At 32.1% G+C, this 18816-nt stretch overlaps 1 protein-coding gene across 1 annotated transcript in view; it reads right to left on the bottom strand.

The window, feature by feature from the left end:
* LOC127730582 (breast cancer type 1 susceptibility protein homolog) overlaps nucleotides 1-18816 on the bottom strand; it is a 40816-nt gene that overhangs the window by 4420 nt on the left and 17580 nt on the right. The window contains exons 7-15 of the mRNA XM_052239034.1: nucleotides 15253-18347; nucleotides 13428-13683; nucleotides 10525-10610; nucleotides 7062-7153; nucleotides 6656-6687; nucleotides 5786-6390; nucleotides 3301-3388; nucleotides 2325-2449; nucleotides 1186-1324 (exon numbers count right to left, since the gene is read on the bottom strand). Of these exons, the coding sequence (XP_052094994.1) occupies nucleotides 1186-1324; nucleotides 2325-2449; nucleotides 3301-3388; nucleotides 5786-6390; nucleotides 6656-6687; nucleotides 7062-7153; nucleotides 10525-10610; nucleotides 13428-13683; nucleotides 15253-18347 (4518 nt within the window). The remainder of the gene's footprint in view (nucleotides 1-1185; nucleotides 1325-2324; nucleotides 2450-3300; nucleotides 3389-5785; nucleotides 6391-6655; nucleotides 6688-7061; nucleotides 7154-10524; nucleotides 10611-13427; nucleotides 13684-15252; nucleotides 18348-18816) is intronic.

Below are 18816 nucleotides of genomic sequence, written 5' to 3'. Positions count from 1 at the left end.
TACGTTTGCCCATGATGGCGGATTTGTAAAGTTCAATTTGAGACAAAGTCTTTATAACAGTCGGAGATTGTCATGATTGGATATTCTTCTTTATGATTTCAATTATAAAAACAGTTTTTAATATGAAAACAAGAATAGAGAACGCCCCCCCTTATTTATTGGACAACTCAGCTATTCTAGGTGTTTTTCCTATATATTTCAATAAATTTTCCCCTTTAGAGTACCCCAGTATTTAACACGATGTACAGTGTTAAATAAAATAATATATATCATACTTATTCATTTATAAATATCCTTATTTGAAGAATAACTTTTTAATATCAGGATACTTTTTTAAACTGAATGCTCATTTAAAATAATATCTATAAAGCGTAATTAAATAGGATGTTGTTCCATACACGCTTACATGTTTGACCTCGTTAACCTGATCACCTTTATGTACAGTGTTATGCATCATTAATTCTATTGATAAAGACAAGCTATGGACACCTCATCAAAGGTTACAAACCTGTAATCAGTGAATGATTTATGGCTTCAATATAACTTATTGAAGGGATAATTGTTTGACAGCTTGTTGTTATTTAAATAAAAGAAAACGTGTTTTTTCTACTTTTTATTGATGTACACAAGCTAAAGACCAAGCGGTACATTTATGTACCCAGAGGATTAGACTAACTTAGACACTTCAAAGTATCTGAAATATGCTGCATCTGTTTTATTAAACCCAATTATGACCGAAATATCTTTGTGAAATAGATTGCCACAATTATAAACTAAAATGCTCAAACAGACATGCCCAAAGCCCCAAACGGACATTTTTATCGATCGATAGTTGGTAAAAATTGAAATGACCGTTTTATGAAAATGCCTTGAATAACAAAAAGTGGCAAACCAATTCTATTTGACCGTTTGAGGCTGAGAGCAGCCGGACTTTTTATGAAAGTTTCGGTCAAGTCCGGAATATATGACCGTTTTGGAAGCCCTGGTTTATAGGTCATTAGTGAAGAATGGAAAAAAAATTTTGAAAGTTTATCCCTTTGCATGATTTAGATCAATAAAACCATAACAGTTTCTTGATATTTTTAATGTATTTTGCCACTGGGTCTAGTGTTTAACTATATCCATAGACTTATTGTACAAATCCCTTCTACAGCCTTTCATAACATGACAATTTATAACAATTACCTTTTTGTAAACCTTTACTATCTCCTACAACCAAGAACTGCATGTTATCAAACAATGGACCAGATGTACTCTGTCTTGATTTCATTGGGCCAAAGTGAAAGTCATCTGTCACAGTATCCCCTTTGATTTCATAATCAGCCTGAAAGGTTATATTCAAAATCAAAAGTGGTTTATTATGCAAAGGAGCTTTGTAAATCCAACTTTGGATGGAGATCTGTTTCATGATTAAAAAGATCATGTTTTAAATGTTATATAGCATCCTGGTAAACATGGAATTTGAAATGCCATCTTGTTTCTAGAAATTATAGCACAAAATCCTTAACACAATCTATAAGAAAATCATTCAAATAACATTACATCAAGCAATATAGCATCACATTACCATGATACTAAATGACTTGGGGAGAACATTGTGTTCTGAAACCAAGATGTTTGCACATTGACAGAAAACAAGTTAACATATAATAAGCAAAAATAGTCATCAATTTTATATGAAATTCTTTTAATATAAATCATTAAATAAAATCACAGGTCAACAAAATTTAGTTTTTTACTGTACAGTACCAAATTTAGAAACTAATTTTCCATTGACCTTATTCAATTCTGCTCCAAATATCAGATATTTCTATAATTATAATAGTATGAAGACTGTTAGTGTATGGAAAAGAAAACCATTAAAATATGAGAATATTTCATAGCACTTTATGATGATAGCAAGTACAGATAATGTATACAACAATAGACAAAAGTGCTTAAAATAACAGAACATCAAAGTATAGAAAAATGTTGACACAGAAAAAAAGGGTCTTCTGTGTGTAATTTTGATAGTATAATGGAAATGTTGAAATTTATTGGCACAACTGAATCTAAGATCTAAAACTGACTAATCATAAACTTTAACAATTGTTGACACTACTGTTGTTGCAGACCCCAGAAACAAAACACCTTAGTTCTTGTTATTTTGCATGCAAGTGTATATTATACTGTGTGCACTTGTATTTGGATGTTATTCATTATTGGGTTATAAGTATCAACATGTTTAAGAAGCTACTAAGCTTTTCTCATTGATATATATTACATCCTTCATGTTGTTATAAACTGATACCAATTTACATATGAATAACATTTACTAAACATACCTCTGGCAATAGATTACCAGCAGCTCTTGAATGAACAACCCATTCATAATCTAAAATCCAACAACCTTGAGATATCCCCTTAAAAAACTTTAATGTTCTGTCACATACACGACTGCCAATGGGTTCTGTAAAAGATGTAATGAAAAACAATAATCTAACATTACTCTTCTCCATAAGTATATTGTACATTAGTTAATATTCTAATATTCATTCTTTTGGACATTTTCATTCAAGTTTGATACATTTTACAATATGCATCTTAAACAATTTGTATTGATGTAAAATATTGAAATCAAATCTTGTAAAAAAATTAATCAAAAGTTGCTATGGACAAAGCTTGGTTGCTTGGGAGCAATTAGAATGATTTTTGCCCCAAAAAATGAGGATTAATTTATGTGTTAGTTAGAGTGGCAGATTTGTGGTCAACTGCCATAATTCATAAACTAGAGGAATGTTTTCCTAGCAAATTAATTCTTATTGCTCAAGGAATATAATATTTAACATTTTTGGCTACAGAAGATTTCTATTTTCATTAATCCCTTAAAATTTCAAAACATTTTGCTTTGTTGTTTCAGATTAGATTTTTAAAAATTGGACAATTAGAATCAATGTATAAGCATATCTTAACTATCTACAGAACTTGCAGTACAATGAGAAATTACTACATGTACCGGTAATTACCAAAAAGGAGTGATGAATACAGAATCTTTACTACTAAGGCCAGATTGAGGAATTGCCTCTGACAGCTATATTTTTATCTGATCAGAAGAAACTAAGGAAGTTTTACAGGACCTTCATTGTCTTATTCCTGCAAATTTAATTTCAAATTGGCCTTGAAGTTTGGAGATTTGATGAAAGTGTAAAAATTTAAAAGATAACAGATGACAAGCAATGGATGATGAAGCCAAACAGTGGCAACAGCATAAACTGACCCTTTGACCTTAATAAGTATCTGAAATGCATAAGAATTACTTACCAGTCTTAACTATGACATGTGTAACATCTTTACTAAACTTTGTACAAAACTGACACTGATTTAAAACTGCTAGCTTTTGTAGTTCTTTCTGAAATACAATGTTCAATTCTATTTAATGGGCATCTGTGTGATTGCATGGGGAAAATAATTGTAATTGTAAGACGGCTTACACCATATAATTTTTGGCTGATTGTCTACTAAACAGACACAAAAATGGTCTCCTTTTTCTAAGAGGGCAGATCCTCATTTCCTACTTGCAGCTAAAATGCAGATGTTTATACATTATCATACTAAATGTCAAATGGCTATTAATACATTATCATACTAAATATCAAATGGCTATTAATACATTTAACGATAAAACTAAACATTTCAACAAAATAAAAACTCAGCGACAAATTTCCAAAACAAATTAAAACCAAATGAAGACACAATAAATAAACTCTTTAGGCCCATAGAATCCTAAAACGGAAGAGCATGACTTATGGGGGACCCAAGGGTCCGGAAGCGGTCATATTTGCCAGTCATGACCAAAACTGAAAGCTGTTTGTCCTAAACAGCAGATTTGGATTTAGGACAAATTTTATTTTTTTACAGAAATATATTCGGGCATTTCATTGAGATTGGGTTTCTTAATCGCCATTTTGGACTTGTTTTTGTTTTGTAATCCCTTTCCTGTAATAAAACTGCCACTCCAGTATAGTATGATAATCCTGAGGGCCCTCCTAATAGCTATATTATTGCCTCAGGGAAATATTGGCTAGTGATTGCTTATCACTTTTACCTGTGTTTTTAATTCACACCTGACAGTGATCACAAGCTCAGAACAAATATTATAAAGAAATTAAAATTCCATGACAACTCTCTTCATTATTTAATTACTTTTCAGCAAAGACAATCGTCAATTCTGATTTAAAAATTAAAACTTCATTTAATTTACATAGAAAAAAGTAATTTTTCACGAGTTAAACATGTGCTTTGTTTACCATGTAATATGCATGTGTGAAATTGTCTTCACCAGATAAGACACTTAATCGTAAAATACAAAATGATTTCATGCATAAATAAACGAGTGCAACTATTATCTGTTATATTCAAACACTTTTAAAGGTAATACAATTAACAAGAGTGCACACGCTGAAATGTCTCGCCTTCTTTACTGACCACTGATTTTATGTTGATAGTCCTAAATATAAAGCTTTACTAAAAGTATCACATAAACTTAACATGATCCAAGAAAACGAGGTCAAGGTCAGATAAACCAAACGAGAAATACATGTACACCTTTACAATCATTCAATACACCAAATATAGTTGACCTATTGCTTATAGTTTCTAAGAAACAGACTTAAACAGGAAAACTAAACATTGACCAATGAACCATGAAATTAAGGTCAAGGTGAGATGAACCATGCCAGACAGACATGTACACCTTACAATCAATCTATGCATTAAATATAGTTGACCTATTGCTAATAGTATCTAAGAAACAAACTTAACCATGAAAACTTAACATTGACCAATGAACCATGAAAATGAGGTCAAGGTCAGATGATATCTGCCAGACAATGCCATACAACAAATATGTTGACCTATTGGTTAGTTGAAGAAAAACAGACCAAAACACAAAAACTAAACACAGAGCAATGAACCGTGAAAATGAGGTCAAGGTCAAATAAAACCTGCCAGACTGACATGTACATTGTAAAAAATTTCCATACATCAAATATAGTTGACCTATTGCATATAGTATTAGAAAAAAAGACCAAAACACAAAAACTTAACTTTAACCATTGAACCATGAAAATGAGGTCACGGTCAGATGACACCTGCCAGTTGGACATGTACACCTTACAATCATTCCATACACCAAATATAGAAGACCTATTGCTTATAGTATATCTGATATATTGACTCGACCACCAAAACTCAACCTTGTTCACTGATCCATGAAATGAGGTCGAGATCAGATAAAAACTGTCTGACGGGCATGAGGACTTTGCAAGCTACGCACATATCAAATATAGTTATCCTATTACTCATAATAAGAGAGAAATTAACATTACAAAAAATCTTAACTCTTTTTTCAAGTAGTCACTGAACCATGAAAATGAGGTCAAGGACAATGGACATATGACAGACGGAAACATCATAACATAAGGCATCTATATACAAAGTATGAAGCATCCAGGTCTTCCACCTTGGGAAATATAAAGCTTTTAAGAAGTTAGCTTATGCAGCTGCTGCTGGATCAGACTTGCAGATTCGGAAAAAAAACCTGGTGATTTCCTGTCAATTTCATATACAGAACGAATCCTGGAATTACTCGTACTTTAGTATGGTCACAAAACTTCCTGTTTTAATTTCGTCTTTTAATGTCGGCAGATCATAACAAATTCCCTACCTACAAACACTCATTTTATTATCACATGAAAGTTGACACAAATATTTTTTTGGTTCCTTTATATATAGTAGTTCTACTTACCATCTGAGGTAAAACTAATCCAGTTGAAACAAAGCATCTCTTCAGCCTTTTTGTTTCAACAGTATTTGTAACCAATGGAGACAAAATCTTCTGCCTTTTTCTCTCCATAGCAGGTGATAGTTGAGGAGATCTCTGATCTAAGGGAGAATATAACAGTTTAGATGGCTTTGATGTAATATTATCTGTTGAAATTTGTGCTAACTGATTTTTCCATGGTGATGACTTAATTTGAGAAGGTATATTCTCATTATTCACTTGGTCTATTACAGATAAATGCTTCTGGTCAATATCTGATCTGGTACTTCGTCTTGGTGATGTTAGCTCTTTGTCTTCTATACCTTCTATTTCTACCTTAGATCTTTTCTTTTTTTCATGGCTTGATTCTACAGGTAAGAGTTCAAGGCCATGTTTCCGAAATTCTGTTGTAAAGTCAGTTTCCTCTATAATTTCAATTTGTTGGGGTGACAAAGGAGGGGGAGATGGTGGGTGGGGACTAAGGAATAGTTCCTCATCTGATTGGTATTCCTGAATTACATCACTGTTCCGAGAATCTGGTCGTTCATTTGGCTCACCAATATCACTGAAATTCAACTTATTTGTTTTCTCTGAAACAAAACAAATAACTTGAGAATGAAACTAGAGTCCTTAGCTGATTACATTTCTAGGCCTACAAATAATAAAACTTGTTGGATCAAAACAGAACTACAAAAAGTAATATTTTATATTTGTTGCACAGCTTACTCAAGAGCAGTTATCTGTGAATTTTCAAAGAAGATTTTTTACAAACTGAAATTCAAATTTGAAGTAAAAGCTGAAACTTGGTTTGAGATTATAGAAATCTACACAAACTATAACCCAATTTATACAAACCTGTGCTTGCATCTTCTCTCTCTATTCTTGTGCTGAAATATAAGGTGAATTTGTTAAAATTGTTTGAATAATGTATATCAAGTGAATTTTGCTTTTCCACTGAAGCAACCATTGATGTGAGCACGAAGTGGCAAATATATAAACTTCTTGTTTTTGTTGTCTATTTTGTTATCATTCAAATATTGGTAAATTTTTCTTATCTTTTACATGATGAACATTCTATAGAAAAATACATCGTACAATGCATCAACACAATAATATTAATTAATAGGCTGTATGTTTCTGAGGACTCGCAATGAAAACCCTTTTGTCATATAATTGCAAAGTAGTTTCTATACATATCAAATTTTATTTGACGTGATTGTATCTGTGTGAATTGAATACTGCAAGACAATTTAAGTCTTACCTGTTAGTAGCATTATCAGCAGCCAGCTGGGTTTCTATTTCTTGCATTTCTCTCCGCATTCTTTCTAAATCACTCTCCAATTTGTTTCTTTGCTATAAAAATAATACAATTAAAAATATATAAATTCAGCCAAGATTTTGAAACCTTTGTCATTTATACAGCAACAATATATGACAGAAAAAACTTAAAGTTACCTGTACATCTGTTTAAATTATCTTTCAGTACAATATATACAACTGGTAAGTCATTGGTAAATATAATCTTTTATTGTTTTCAATTTTATAAGCAAAACAGAAAGTACTCAAAATCATCATTTAAATGCATTAACTACTAGACAAAGTTAACTTATGATTTCAGTCATATTAGCATGTATTGATAATCATTTTTGCTTTGTACAGTTTCTGTCTTATTTATTATGCCTTTCAATTAATAAGAAAAATTGTAAAAATGAAGGAGTACATTTTGGGACTTATTTTTTATGGCTGTTTAACAAATCAAAGGTTAAGGGGGTATATTTTCAAACAACAGCAACATTTAAATCAGCAACGATCTATCTAGTAAAGTTGTAGACTTAATCAAGAGACGCAAATGCATGCAAAATTTGATGAATCCAGTGTGCTTTTATAAAACTTAGAATTATCTTTATTTAAATTCCTTAAAATATGGCTGATCCCAAGGAAAAGAAGGATACTCATTCGGGCTACTATTTTTTTCTAAGATCCTTTCAATATTGTTTTGTGAAATGATTTAAATTGAAAAGTTTTCAGAGAGTAAAGAATTTCATTCTAATCATTAAAAGTAAAGGTATAAAAGTATAGATATCTTACTTCAAAACTGTAGGATGAAGAAAATATTAGAAGCTTTTTCTATAGTAAATGTATATGCTCTGTCAATTTGTGGCATTCTGTGTCAATCAATAAACTGGAATTTGATATCAAGTACTATTAACTATTATTTGATATGCTTTCCTGAACATCTATTTGAATGTTAGCAATGAAAGGGGATATCTACTGACTTCAACAAATTTGCCAAAGTAAGAATACCTACAGTCTCCCATAAAATATCACCCAGAACAAACAGACACAAAGAATTGAGTACATCTCCATGTATATAAAAGAACAAAGTTCCAATGTCCACCACTTTGCACATATTTTATCTATCCTCGGTACAAGGGCAATAACTAAAAGAAAACACTTTTTATAAATATCTTAGAGAAATGTAAGCTTCCGAGCAAATGCAATGCGATTTCCGTTATAATTAATATTTCCAAGGGGTATAACACATTAAAAATATTTGATCAGAACTTATTTTCGAAAGTGTCAAAGACATTGCTGATATAAACCTAGGATATAAGTTTCATAAAATTCTAGCAAGAATTGTACACACGAGAGTGCTATAAAGGTAACTTTCCATATTATTATTTCCAGGGGGCATAACTCTTTTAAAAATAATTGATCGGCACTGATTATCGAACTCGTCCAAGACATTCCATATATAAACCTATGATTTTAGTTTTATAAAAATCTGGCAAGAATTGTATATGTGAGAGCGTAAACAAGACCAAACGAATGGACAGATGGAGGGAGAGACGCCTGGTATTTCTATGTCAATAAATACAATAAAAACATTCTACATATTCTGCCGATATTTACCCAAAATAACTTACTGTAAATAAATCAAATATAAACAGCAGTAACTGTACTTTCCTAGCTTTAGATATTTCAGTTTTACAAGGGAAACTCTACACAAAATTTAACAACACGAGGGAAGACTTTTTGTTCCATATTGTTAATTTTCCTTTTTTGGATGGTGATGTTCCTTTGGTCCCATCTTACAGTGTTTATAAATCCAACTCGTTCACTATGCCTGTGTCTGTAGTGACATTTTGGATTTCAATGAATGTAATCTATGTATAACTAGTAAATCATTTAGTCAAGTATTTCATTCCTTCAAATTACTTCAAACCTCTACTAAACTAAAAAGATACAAAGATTTGGTTTGGGAGTTTGGCTGTAAATTAAGATACAATCCAGGTAAACTTATTGATCCTTTAAATATATTTATTCTAAAAGTTTTATCAATCTAAAACTTTAATTAGATCTATGAATATTGTTTTTATCAGTATATACAATATAAAAACAAACTACCTAAATGTTATTGCTATACACATATGTACATTCACGGTCCTACAATCTGTTGACACCTATATATTGGCATTGCACAAGGTCATGTCTTTCTCTGACTGTTTATGATGTCTTTACACTAAATCCATTGGATGTTGAATGTGTACTGATTGATACTTTAGTTTTAGGTACATGATTTTTTTTATTATTTTTAACTATGAGTACTCTCAGATCTTTACTTTGTGTCTTCTGTGTTGATGTTAGTTGTGTATGTAATTTGTATCGATCTGATGTGTTAAGCCTTTTTCAACTAATTTTTATAGTTTGTTCTTATGTTGTACTGTTAAACTTATGTCCACATTTAGGGGGTTGGTTTGGTGCCAGCAATCATGTTTAACACTGTCACATTCTGTATGAGCTGTGCCAAGTCAGGAGCCTGTAATTCATTCGTTCTCGTTTGATGCTGTATATCATATTTGTTTTTCATTTATTGCTTTGTTTATAAATTGTTTACATTTGTCATTTCGGGCCCATTTATTTATAGCTGGCTATGCAGTATGGGTTTTGCTCATTGTTGAAGGCCATATGGTGACAAACAGTTGCTTACTTCTACGTCATTTGGTCTCTGATGGAGACTTGTCTCATTGGCAACCATACCACATCTTATTTTTATATAGAATAATTGTAGGCTAGAGGTTTACAACTGCAGCCTGATTTTGTTACACAAAATGGGTTCATTTCATCAAGAATATTGCCGAATACTAACCAAGTTTCACTAATTGGATAATATACAAAATTAACTAAATGGTTACCCACTCAGATGCACATTTTTAATGCATATAATTTTAGAAAATCAAAGGCTTTCAGTTAACAACTGATGAAGAATTGATCACACAAAATAGCTTCCTAATTTCACTGCCCTTCTTTTTTTACCTTGAAAGACTGGAATTGATGGCATATCTTTGATGTCAGAGACATGTATGAGTTATATACATGTATATGGCATATCTTTGATGTCAGACATGTATGAGTTATATATATGACATATTGTATGAGACATGAGAATGCAAATGAAAAGGAGCTGTTCATTTAACCTATTTTTGTATTGATAGGTGGACTCTGGTTTGAGAAGGTTGAAGAGGAGGTGATATTGACCTACCTTTGTAGCGATAGGTGGACTCCGACTTGAGAATGTCTACGAGATGTTATGCAGAAGACCTACCTGTGTATTGATAGGTTTACTTTTTGAGAATGCTGTAGAGGTGTTATTGACCTACCTGTGTAGTGATAGGTGGACTATGACTTAAGAATGCCGATGAGATGTTATGCAGAAAACCTACCTGTGAATTGATAGGTTCACTTTGACTTGAGAATGCTGAAGAGGAGGTGTTATTGAGATGACGACTTGTGACACTATCTTCTGAAGCTGTAAATATAAATTTTTTATTGTTTTATATGTGGTAAATTAGAATTTTAATGGACTCACAAATAACTTGTCAGTTCACAGTAAAATAAACCAAATACAAAATATTATTACACTTCATTGCATTTGTCTTATCAAATCTGTCAACAGGACTTGAATGGAAAGATGAATAAAGTGACAAAAGTATATAATTACAATGCTGTATGTTATACATGTATTTCATTTGTGAATGTCATTGCAACAAAAAAGATTAACAAATGTATTAACTTGATTCATGATGTCACAAGTATGAATTCCTACACAGCCAACCATTTGCTGTAGGTGTTGATGAAATTTTTTATCTGAACATAAATTTTGGTGCTTTTTATTTGAATTCTAAGTAATAAAGGTTATTTTTACAGTTTGGTGATATGTAAACTTGGCATTTCTCTCCTGTGGTCTTTATTCAGTGTGTAAGTGAGAATGTCGAGTACACATCAATATAATCCATTCAAAATAACTATTATTACAATAATTAGAAATAACTTATACATAACCAACCATCAGTCATAATTATGTTGTCATTAATACTGTAAGAAGAATATTCTTTGGTTGAAAAAATGCCTTTATAATGTTCTTATAGAACTATCAACAATCAATTACAGGTATAATGTTCTTATAGAACTATCAACAATCAATTACAGGAAAAATGTTCTTATAGAACTATAAACAATCAATTACAGGCAAACATGTATTCTCTCATGGTTGTGGTATATAATATTTTTCCAACATGGAAAAAAAAATTCTTCTAATTTGGTGGGCATTTCCTGCAATGTGGTAGGAAATTGCAACATTTCCATTGGCTATTCTTTAGGTCAATGATGACTTTCAAAGGTCACAACAACCTACTTTTCCCCCTTGGCAACAGAGATTTGAAACTTCTTCAATAATATATACAATGTTTTTGTCAAATCTGATTCCATTTTAAAGCATACAAAAGCTTGAAAACCTTTGATGTAAACAGTAGTATGGGTTCATGACAAACATTCTCAATACCGTAAGCAGACTTATATTCAAAGTGAAGCTTGTGAAATTGAAAACATTTCACATGAAATTTATTTTTTATACAAAGATAGTTTTTACCATTAGAAAAATAGGTTTAACAACATATTAGAATTGGATATCTATCATTTATTATCATATTGAAATTAAATAACTTAAATTGATATCAAGCAATATCTAATTATTTTGACTGATTGGTACAGAAATAATAATAAAAGAACAGAGGTCCAATGTTCCCCGCGTTGTACATATTTTATCTATCCAGGGGCAATAACTAAAAAAAAAAAACACTTTTTTTTTGTTGTTCTTTAAAACAATTTTTAAATAAAAATCATGTGTGGGGGACCAAAAACCTTTTTTTTATTGTATACTAAATATTTCAAACAGACCTTTAAGGGCAATACTTATAGTATACTTTAAGTTTTATAGTACCTGTGAGAGCGCTAACAAGGCCATTTTCCATAAATTTAATATTTCTAAGGGTCATAACTCTTTTAAAAAAAGTCAATCGTCCACCACTGTAAAACTTGTCCAAGATATTGCTGATATTAACCTATAGTATAAGTTTTATAAAAATCTGGCAAGAATTGTACCCATGAGAGCACTAACAAGGCCATTTTCCATAAATTTAATATTTCCAAGGGGCATAACTCTTTTAAAAAAAGTCGATTAGCCACCATTATAAAACTTGTCCGTGATATTGCTGATATTAACCTATAGTATAAGTTTTATATAAATCTGGCAAGAATTGTACCTGTGAGAGCGCTAACAAAACCGGACAGACGCCCAGTATTTCCATGTCCCCCGCAATGCATGACGCGGGAGACAAAAATCTTTTCTTGTAATACACAGAATCTTACTAGTGATTTGGTTTAAATTGTTGTGCAAATCTAATGTCTCATGATTATATGAGTTTTGAGATTGCTATCTCATTGATGTATTCTCCATGAAATAGCACAATAGTGCTGAAAGTGGCATTAAAACACCAATCAATCAATCAATCAGTCAATCAATCAATGTATTCCCCACATCTCCTTTATTTTTAATAAAAAGACTAATATATATATTTCCAATCACCCACAACATAAAATTATAGCCCATGTTCAAAGTGAAATTGGTTGGTCAAACTGCACCAAAAATAAAACACTCTGCAAGAATAATACACTGAATCTTTGACATCCTATAGCCGTTCTCAAACAGGATGTTTCAGTCAATAAAAAAAAATTCTTTCTGGCCTTGGCATCCATGGTTAGGACAATCAATTGATAGAGCAAAAATTTGTTCAACATCTTTCAGAAAGATATCTATCACGACATTTGGTCTAAATTCAATGATACTACCTTTTGGGAAAAGTTCAAACGGCTGATGCCAAATGATGGCAGAAATATCACAAAGAAATTTTTAATTATGTGATCAAAAAATAAAGTTTCATATTAAACAACAAATCTAAACATGTGACAATACTTTTATTCAGAAGTATTAACCAGAGACTAAAGGACAAAGATGTACACAACTATTGGTCAACGTACGGCATTCAACAATGAGAAAAACCCATACTGTATAGTTAGCTATAAAAGGCCCTTGCATGACAAAATGTGAAGCAATTTAAAAGAGAAAACCAATAGCCTGATTTATGCTCCAAACAATAAGTGATAAATCAAATTAGGCAGACATCATCCAACGATGACCACCGAAGGATTGTTTTTTCCAATGTTATTTCCTGCTTCCTGTTATATCTTTGCATGAAATATGTATACTGTTTACATTAAATAAAAATACCATTAGATGAGTCACTATCATCCTCAACTATTCTTCTTCTTTTCTTCTTAACTCTAACAACTTTAACATCATCATCATCAGACATCTGATCTTCATCAGGAGGTTCAACTGTGTCAACTTCCAGGACATCATCTAGGTCCAGTCTGTCCTTCACTTCAATATCACTGAAAGGCTTTGATTGTTTAGATTCCCCATCAAAAACATGCACTGTACGATAAGATTTTATCAGCACTGCATCTTCAGAGTCACTTGAAAACTAGAAGCGAAGAGATGTTTGTTAATTAGTATGTTTATCAATAGATATTTGAACTGCAGCAATATGGAAATATATTTTAAAGGTCAACCAACTCTGGAAAAGGTTAACTTAATAAACTGTTAAATACACTTAAATACCGGTAATAATCAAAATTGATACTAACAATTCAAATGGTCTGCAATTTTATTTACTATGGTCTTCCATGTTTCGCCTGCTTTTTCACCTGCAAAGCAGGCGTCATCAGGACAATTTACATTCAGAAATTTGACAACCCGGAATACCAAGGTATCCACTTCATGGACTCTGCCGAAAGGATTCACACAGGCATTGGTTCACCAGACGGAGTTTAATTTATTAATTTATTCGTGAACCCTGAATCCGAAAGGAACCGCCTAGCTAAAAGCACCGATCTACAGGCCACCAACATATACATGGAACAAGGAATATTCCACACATGCGACAAATCACCAAATCACCAAAAAGAAACCAAGAGTACCAAGATTTCTGAAACCACCCTACATGCATCTATAAATCATAAAATGATAGCAGAAGCAACGTAGCACACACCACGCAGGTGCTGAACATAGATGAACTATAAATTTACAACCAAGCCAATAAACGGATTAACTACAGCAGACGATAATTTTTTTTTATATATATACCAAATAATTAACAAGGGAACGATTTCTGACAATTGTATTTTCCATTAGCGGTGATCAAAATCTTCCCATTGTTACCGACGCGCCAGGATACAGTTTAGTATATTATAAAAGCCTGAATCACATGAAAATTGTTTGTTTTGTTAATCTCATTCTTTGTATGAATTATGTTATTGGTATAATCAACTTCTGAAGGAAAACTGATAACAATATGTTGTGATTAACATTTTCCTGTCTTTATAATGGTAAAATATCTCTGAAAAATCCAGCATTGCAAAAAAATCAACCAATTCTTTTTTTTATGAAATTCATTATAATATTACTTATCAAACAAAAAACAAAAATAAAAATGTAGGGTCACCGTATACACAAGCAATAGAGGTATTTGTCTTTAAACAGGATCATAGCGAATTGAAAAATGCCAATTACCTCATATCCAAATACAAAAAATTGTTAACCTATCACCAATACTTACTGAGTATTATACTAAATCATTGGACCTTAGCAAGACCACTGGAGCATAAAATAATATCAAGGCAATATAACATCAGAAAGATACACATCTTTTAACAAATCATATGCCAAATAATGCAGTCAGTGAGGGATAGATCTAATCTTTAAGATTTTACTTCAATAATGAAACTTAAAATTGAGGTTAAAGCCAAATGCGTTAGACATTCCAAATATTGCTGATCAGTCATGCATAGTTACTGAGAAACAGACCTAATCCAATCACTGAAACAGGACCAACAAGAGAAGCCTGCTGATACACCACAGCAAACTATTTATCTAAAGCATTGAAATTATTCTTATCGAAACTAATCCAAAACCCTAACATTTAATGTTGACAACACTGGTAAAGTAACAGCTTTGTCACACTAATCAAGAAAGATACGGTACAATAACTTACATCTTGATGGTTATCATTGTACTGGTCCTTTCCAATGATATCTGGTAATGGTGAACTGGCTTCTATATCTACATCATACTCAACATGATCACTATCTGGTACACTTTTCCTCTCCTCATATTTCTTCATTTTTAAATTTTGACCGGATCTGTTTAGCTTCACTTGACTCGAGATTTTTTTCCCTGTTAATGGAGTTGAAGAATCTGGGATATTATCAATCTCTAGCACCAAACTAGAAGTTTCTTGATCTTTAAATGGTTTAGTTTTTCTAGATAGGTATTCTTGGTTTTTCAAATCCAATGTAAGAGTTTTACTTTTGTCACCAATATCATCTTCCAATAAAGTCAAATCATCAGAGAAATTCAATTTATCCTGACGAATTATTTCATCCTCCTCCTCCTCTGATATTTCAGTGTCAGCAATGTTGTCTCTCAATAATCTTTCAAATTTGTTTAGTTTTACATGTACTATGACATCGGTATCATTCTCTATATTTTGACCTTGTAACTCTGTTTTTTGACTTAATCTTTGTGTTCCCACACTTAGTTTCACAGCTTTGGCTTTCTTAGGCTTTTTTGGAGAAAATGTAAAGGTAGGAGAAATCTTGTGAGCTTTAGGAATGTTTTCTTGTGCTGTCATTGTTTCTTTTTTGGTAGGTGTTAATTCAGTATGCTTCTCGTCTGTATGAGAACTGAAAGGACTCTTTATTACATTTCTATAAGGACTGGTAGTTTCTAACTTTTTTGGTGAACTGCAGATTCTCTTTGATGTAAGAGTTTGATCTTTGATTCTATCACTTATTTCATTATTACTTTCATTCAGGTCTTTTTGTTTATCTAAATCTTCTGAGGCTGACTCACTGAAGGTGTTATTCTGTTGGTTTAATCTTTTCCTCTTTCTAGCAAGTCCTCTTACAGTTCTTTTTCCTTTACAAGTTTTCACTTTTTCAGGACTTAATATATGTTTATCTGGGACTGACAAATGGTTCTGCAATTTATTTCCTTGATTAATTGATTCCTTATCAATATAACTTATAATCTGCAAAGATTCAGGTTGTGGTGTTAAAAGGTCATTTTTCTTTTTATCAATGTTTTCTAATGGTTTAACAACAATTTTATCTTCAAACTGACCAGTTTTGTTAATATTTTCTGTTTCTTGGGTACCTTGATTTTTTTTCCAAAGAGATTTTTGACTAGCTCGTTCAACAATCAAGTTTGAGGTTAGCACTTCTGATGGTTCTAAGTCCAAACAAATAAGTCCTTCTTGATTCTGAGGTAAGGACGGAGAATAGTTGCTCTGTATCTCAGAATCCATCATAAAAATGTCCTCAGGAGAACAACTTTCTGTAGTCTCCAACTTATTTTTAGCTGTTCTGCCTTCTTTTGTCTCTTGATATGCCAATTGTCTCTCTTCAGATCTCCTCTTCTTTTCAGCAGAATTTCTAATATTAAGAGATTTCTGTGATACAAGGGTTGGAGGTAATGTATCATCTGTATCTAGGTTTAAATATCCTTGTTGAATTTCTTTTTCTTTGACTTTTTCCTCACTTTTATTTTGATCTACATGTTCAAATTCACAAGTACTGCTGTCTCCTCTTGAATCCACCGTCATAAGGACTTTTTCAACATTATTACTGCAATTCTTTTCTGCAGACTTTCTCTCAAGGCTAACTTTACCTTCCAAAGCTTCTTCGTTACAGGTCTGTGTGCCTGATAAAACTATAGGTGTTCCCATCAAATGGGCAGGGATATGTGGTTGGCTTATTATTTCAACATCAGAATCAGGAAATATTTCTTGCATCTTCCTCGATTTTACTTCACTATTTCTGGTGGAAATCCTTCTTTTCTGACTTGCTGAGCTACTTGATTGTGATTGATGTTTTCCTGATTTGATTGTATGGTCAGATAAACTCATCATTGAATCAGATTCTGTTGCTGGAATCATTTCAATACAGCTATCAATGTCTATTTCATTTGAATATGAGTTTTTCTCAGTTTTTTTTATATGACTTTTTATGTTTGTTTGGTCTACAGTTTCACCACTTTCAGAGCTTCCTGTAGGATTGAAGTTATCCCCCTTTCCTAGAGGAAGAAGTATAGAAACACTTTGTTGTGATGTTGTGTCACTAAGAGTATCCACATTTTTCAATTGTGATTGGCAATTATTTGAAACAGGTGTCTCCTCCACAACAGATTGAATTTCTATAGGACAGTTAGAAGCATCACTACATTGACTTTTTACTTTCCTGGATCTCAATTTACTCCTGCTTTTCCTCACTGGAACATCAGAGTCTACAGTTTCGTTAACAGTTGATACAGTTGACTGACTGCTAATTTCTGGTGATTTATTATTTTCTGTAACATTGAGACTTTGGTACATATTTTTTTTCTGCTTTTGCTTTGTTAATACTTTTTCATAATTCAGTTTCTGATCTTCACTGTGCATTCCATTATTTTGTGAACTTTGATTTTGACTTGGTGGTAACATTTCAGCAGGTTCAGGTTCAAGTTTAGCATCCATTATAATATCATCAACACTTTCTGGTATAACCTGGACTTCCATTGTTTCTATCTCATTTTCAAGCTGCATTCCATCAACATTTTCTTGTGTATTCTCAACATAAATATTTCTATCAATTATTGGAACACTTTCATCTGTATTTTCTGATAAATTTTCCACAAGCTGCGACCTATTTGGTGACAAATGTTCATTTTTTCTGACCTTGGTATCCTTTGAAAGATTTTGACTTTCAATCTGTCCATATCTACATTCATCTACTACAGCATGTTTCTGAGGTTCAGGAATCCCCTGTGTTGGATCTTTCTGAGATGCAGGTATCCCCTGTGTTGAATCTTTCTGATGTTCAGGAATCCCCTGTGTTGGATCTTTCTGAGGTTCAGGAATCCCCTGTGTTGGATCTTTCTGAGGTTCAGGAATCCCCTGTGTTGGATCTTTCTGAGGTTCAGGAATCCCCTGTGTTGGATCTTTCTGATGTTCAGGAATCCCCTGTGTTGGATCTTTCTGAGGTTCAGGAATCCCTTGTGTTGGATCTTTTTTATTTTCTATAATTCTACTTATTTCCTGTGACTGAACATCTGGAATAGATTAACATATTTATACCTGATTCCAATAGTTATAAAGAATTCATTAAGATAACAATGAGCTCAGCTACTGCTTATGAATGTATGTAAACCTTCTGAAACAGATCACATTTTTTTTTTCAGTAGGGAATAGTCAAGCATGAACACTGCTTGTTTGTTTCAGAGTGTGCCTGACTTTCCTTTGAAACGATCTGCAAATGGATTATACCTTACTGCTATTTCAAAATTTAAAGAAAACTTTTGTGATTGTGTGGGCAGGGTGAGTAACTACTGTAATTTCAGAAATTTTTGCTATGTTTTTATCATTGTCAAAATTGTTTCTCATAATTCAATTGGTGAATACTAATATCATAACAAGACTTTATCAAATAGAATATTCATAATATTCACCTTCATATTTTATTGGCATTCAGGAGAAAAATTGGTTAAATGTTCCTTTAACTATGTTAATCCTAGTTTTAAA

The sequence above is a fragment of the Mytilus californianus genome, unplaced genomic scaffold (assembly GCF_021869535.1).
Source record: "Mytilus californianus isolate M0D057914Y unplaced genomic scaffold, xbMytCali1.0.p SCAF_2, whole genome shotgun sequence".
Classification (NCBI taxonomy): domain Eukaryota; kingdom Metazoa; phylum Mollusca; class Bivalvia; order Mytilida; family Mytilidae; genus Mytilus; species Mytilus californianus.
This window is presented reverse-complemented; position numbering and strand designations above follow the sequence as displayed.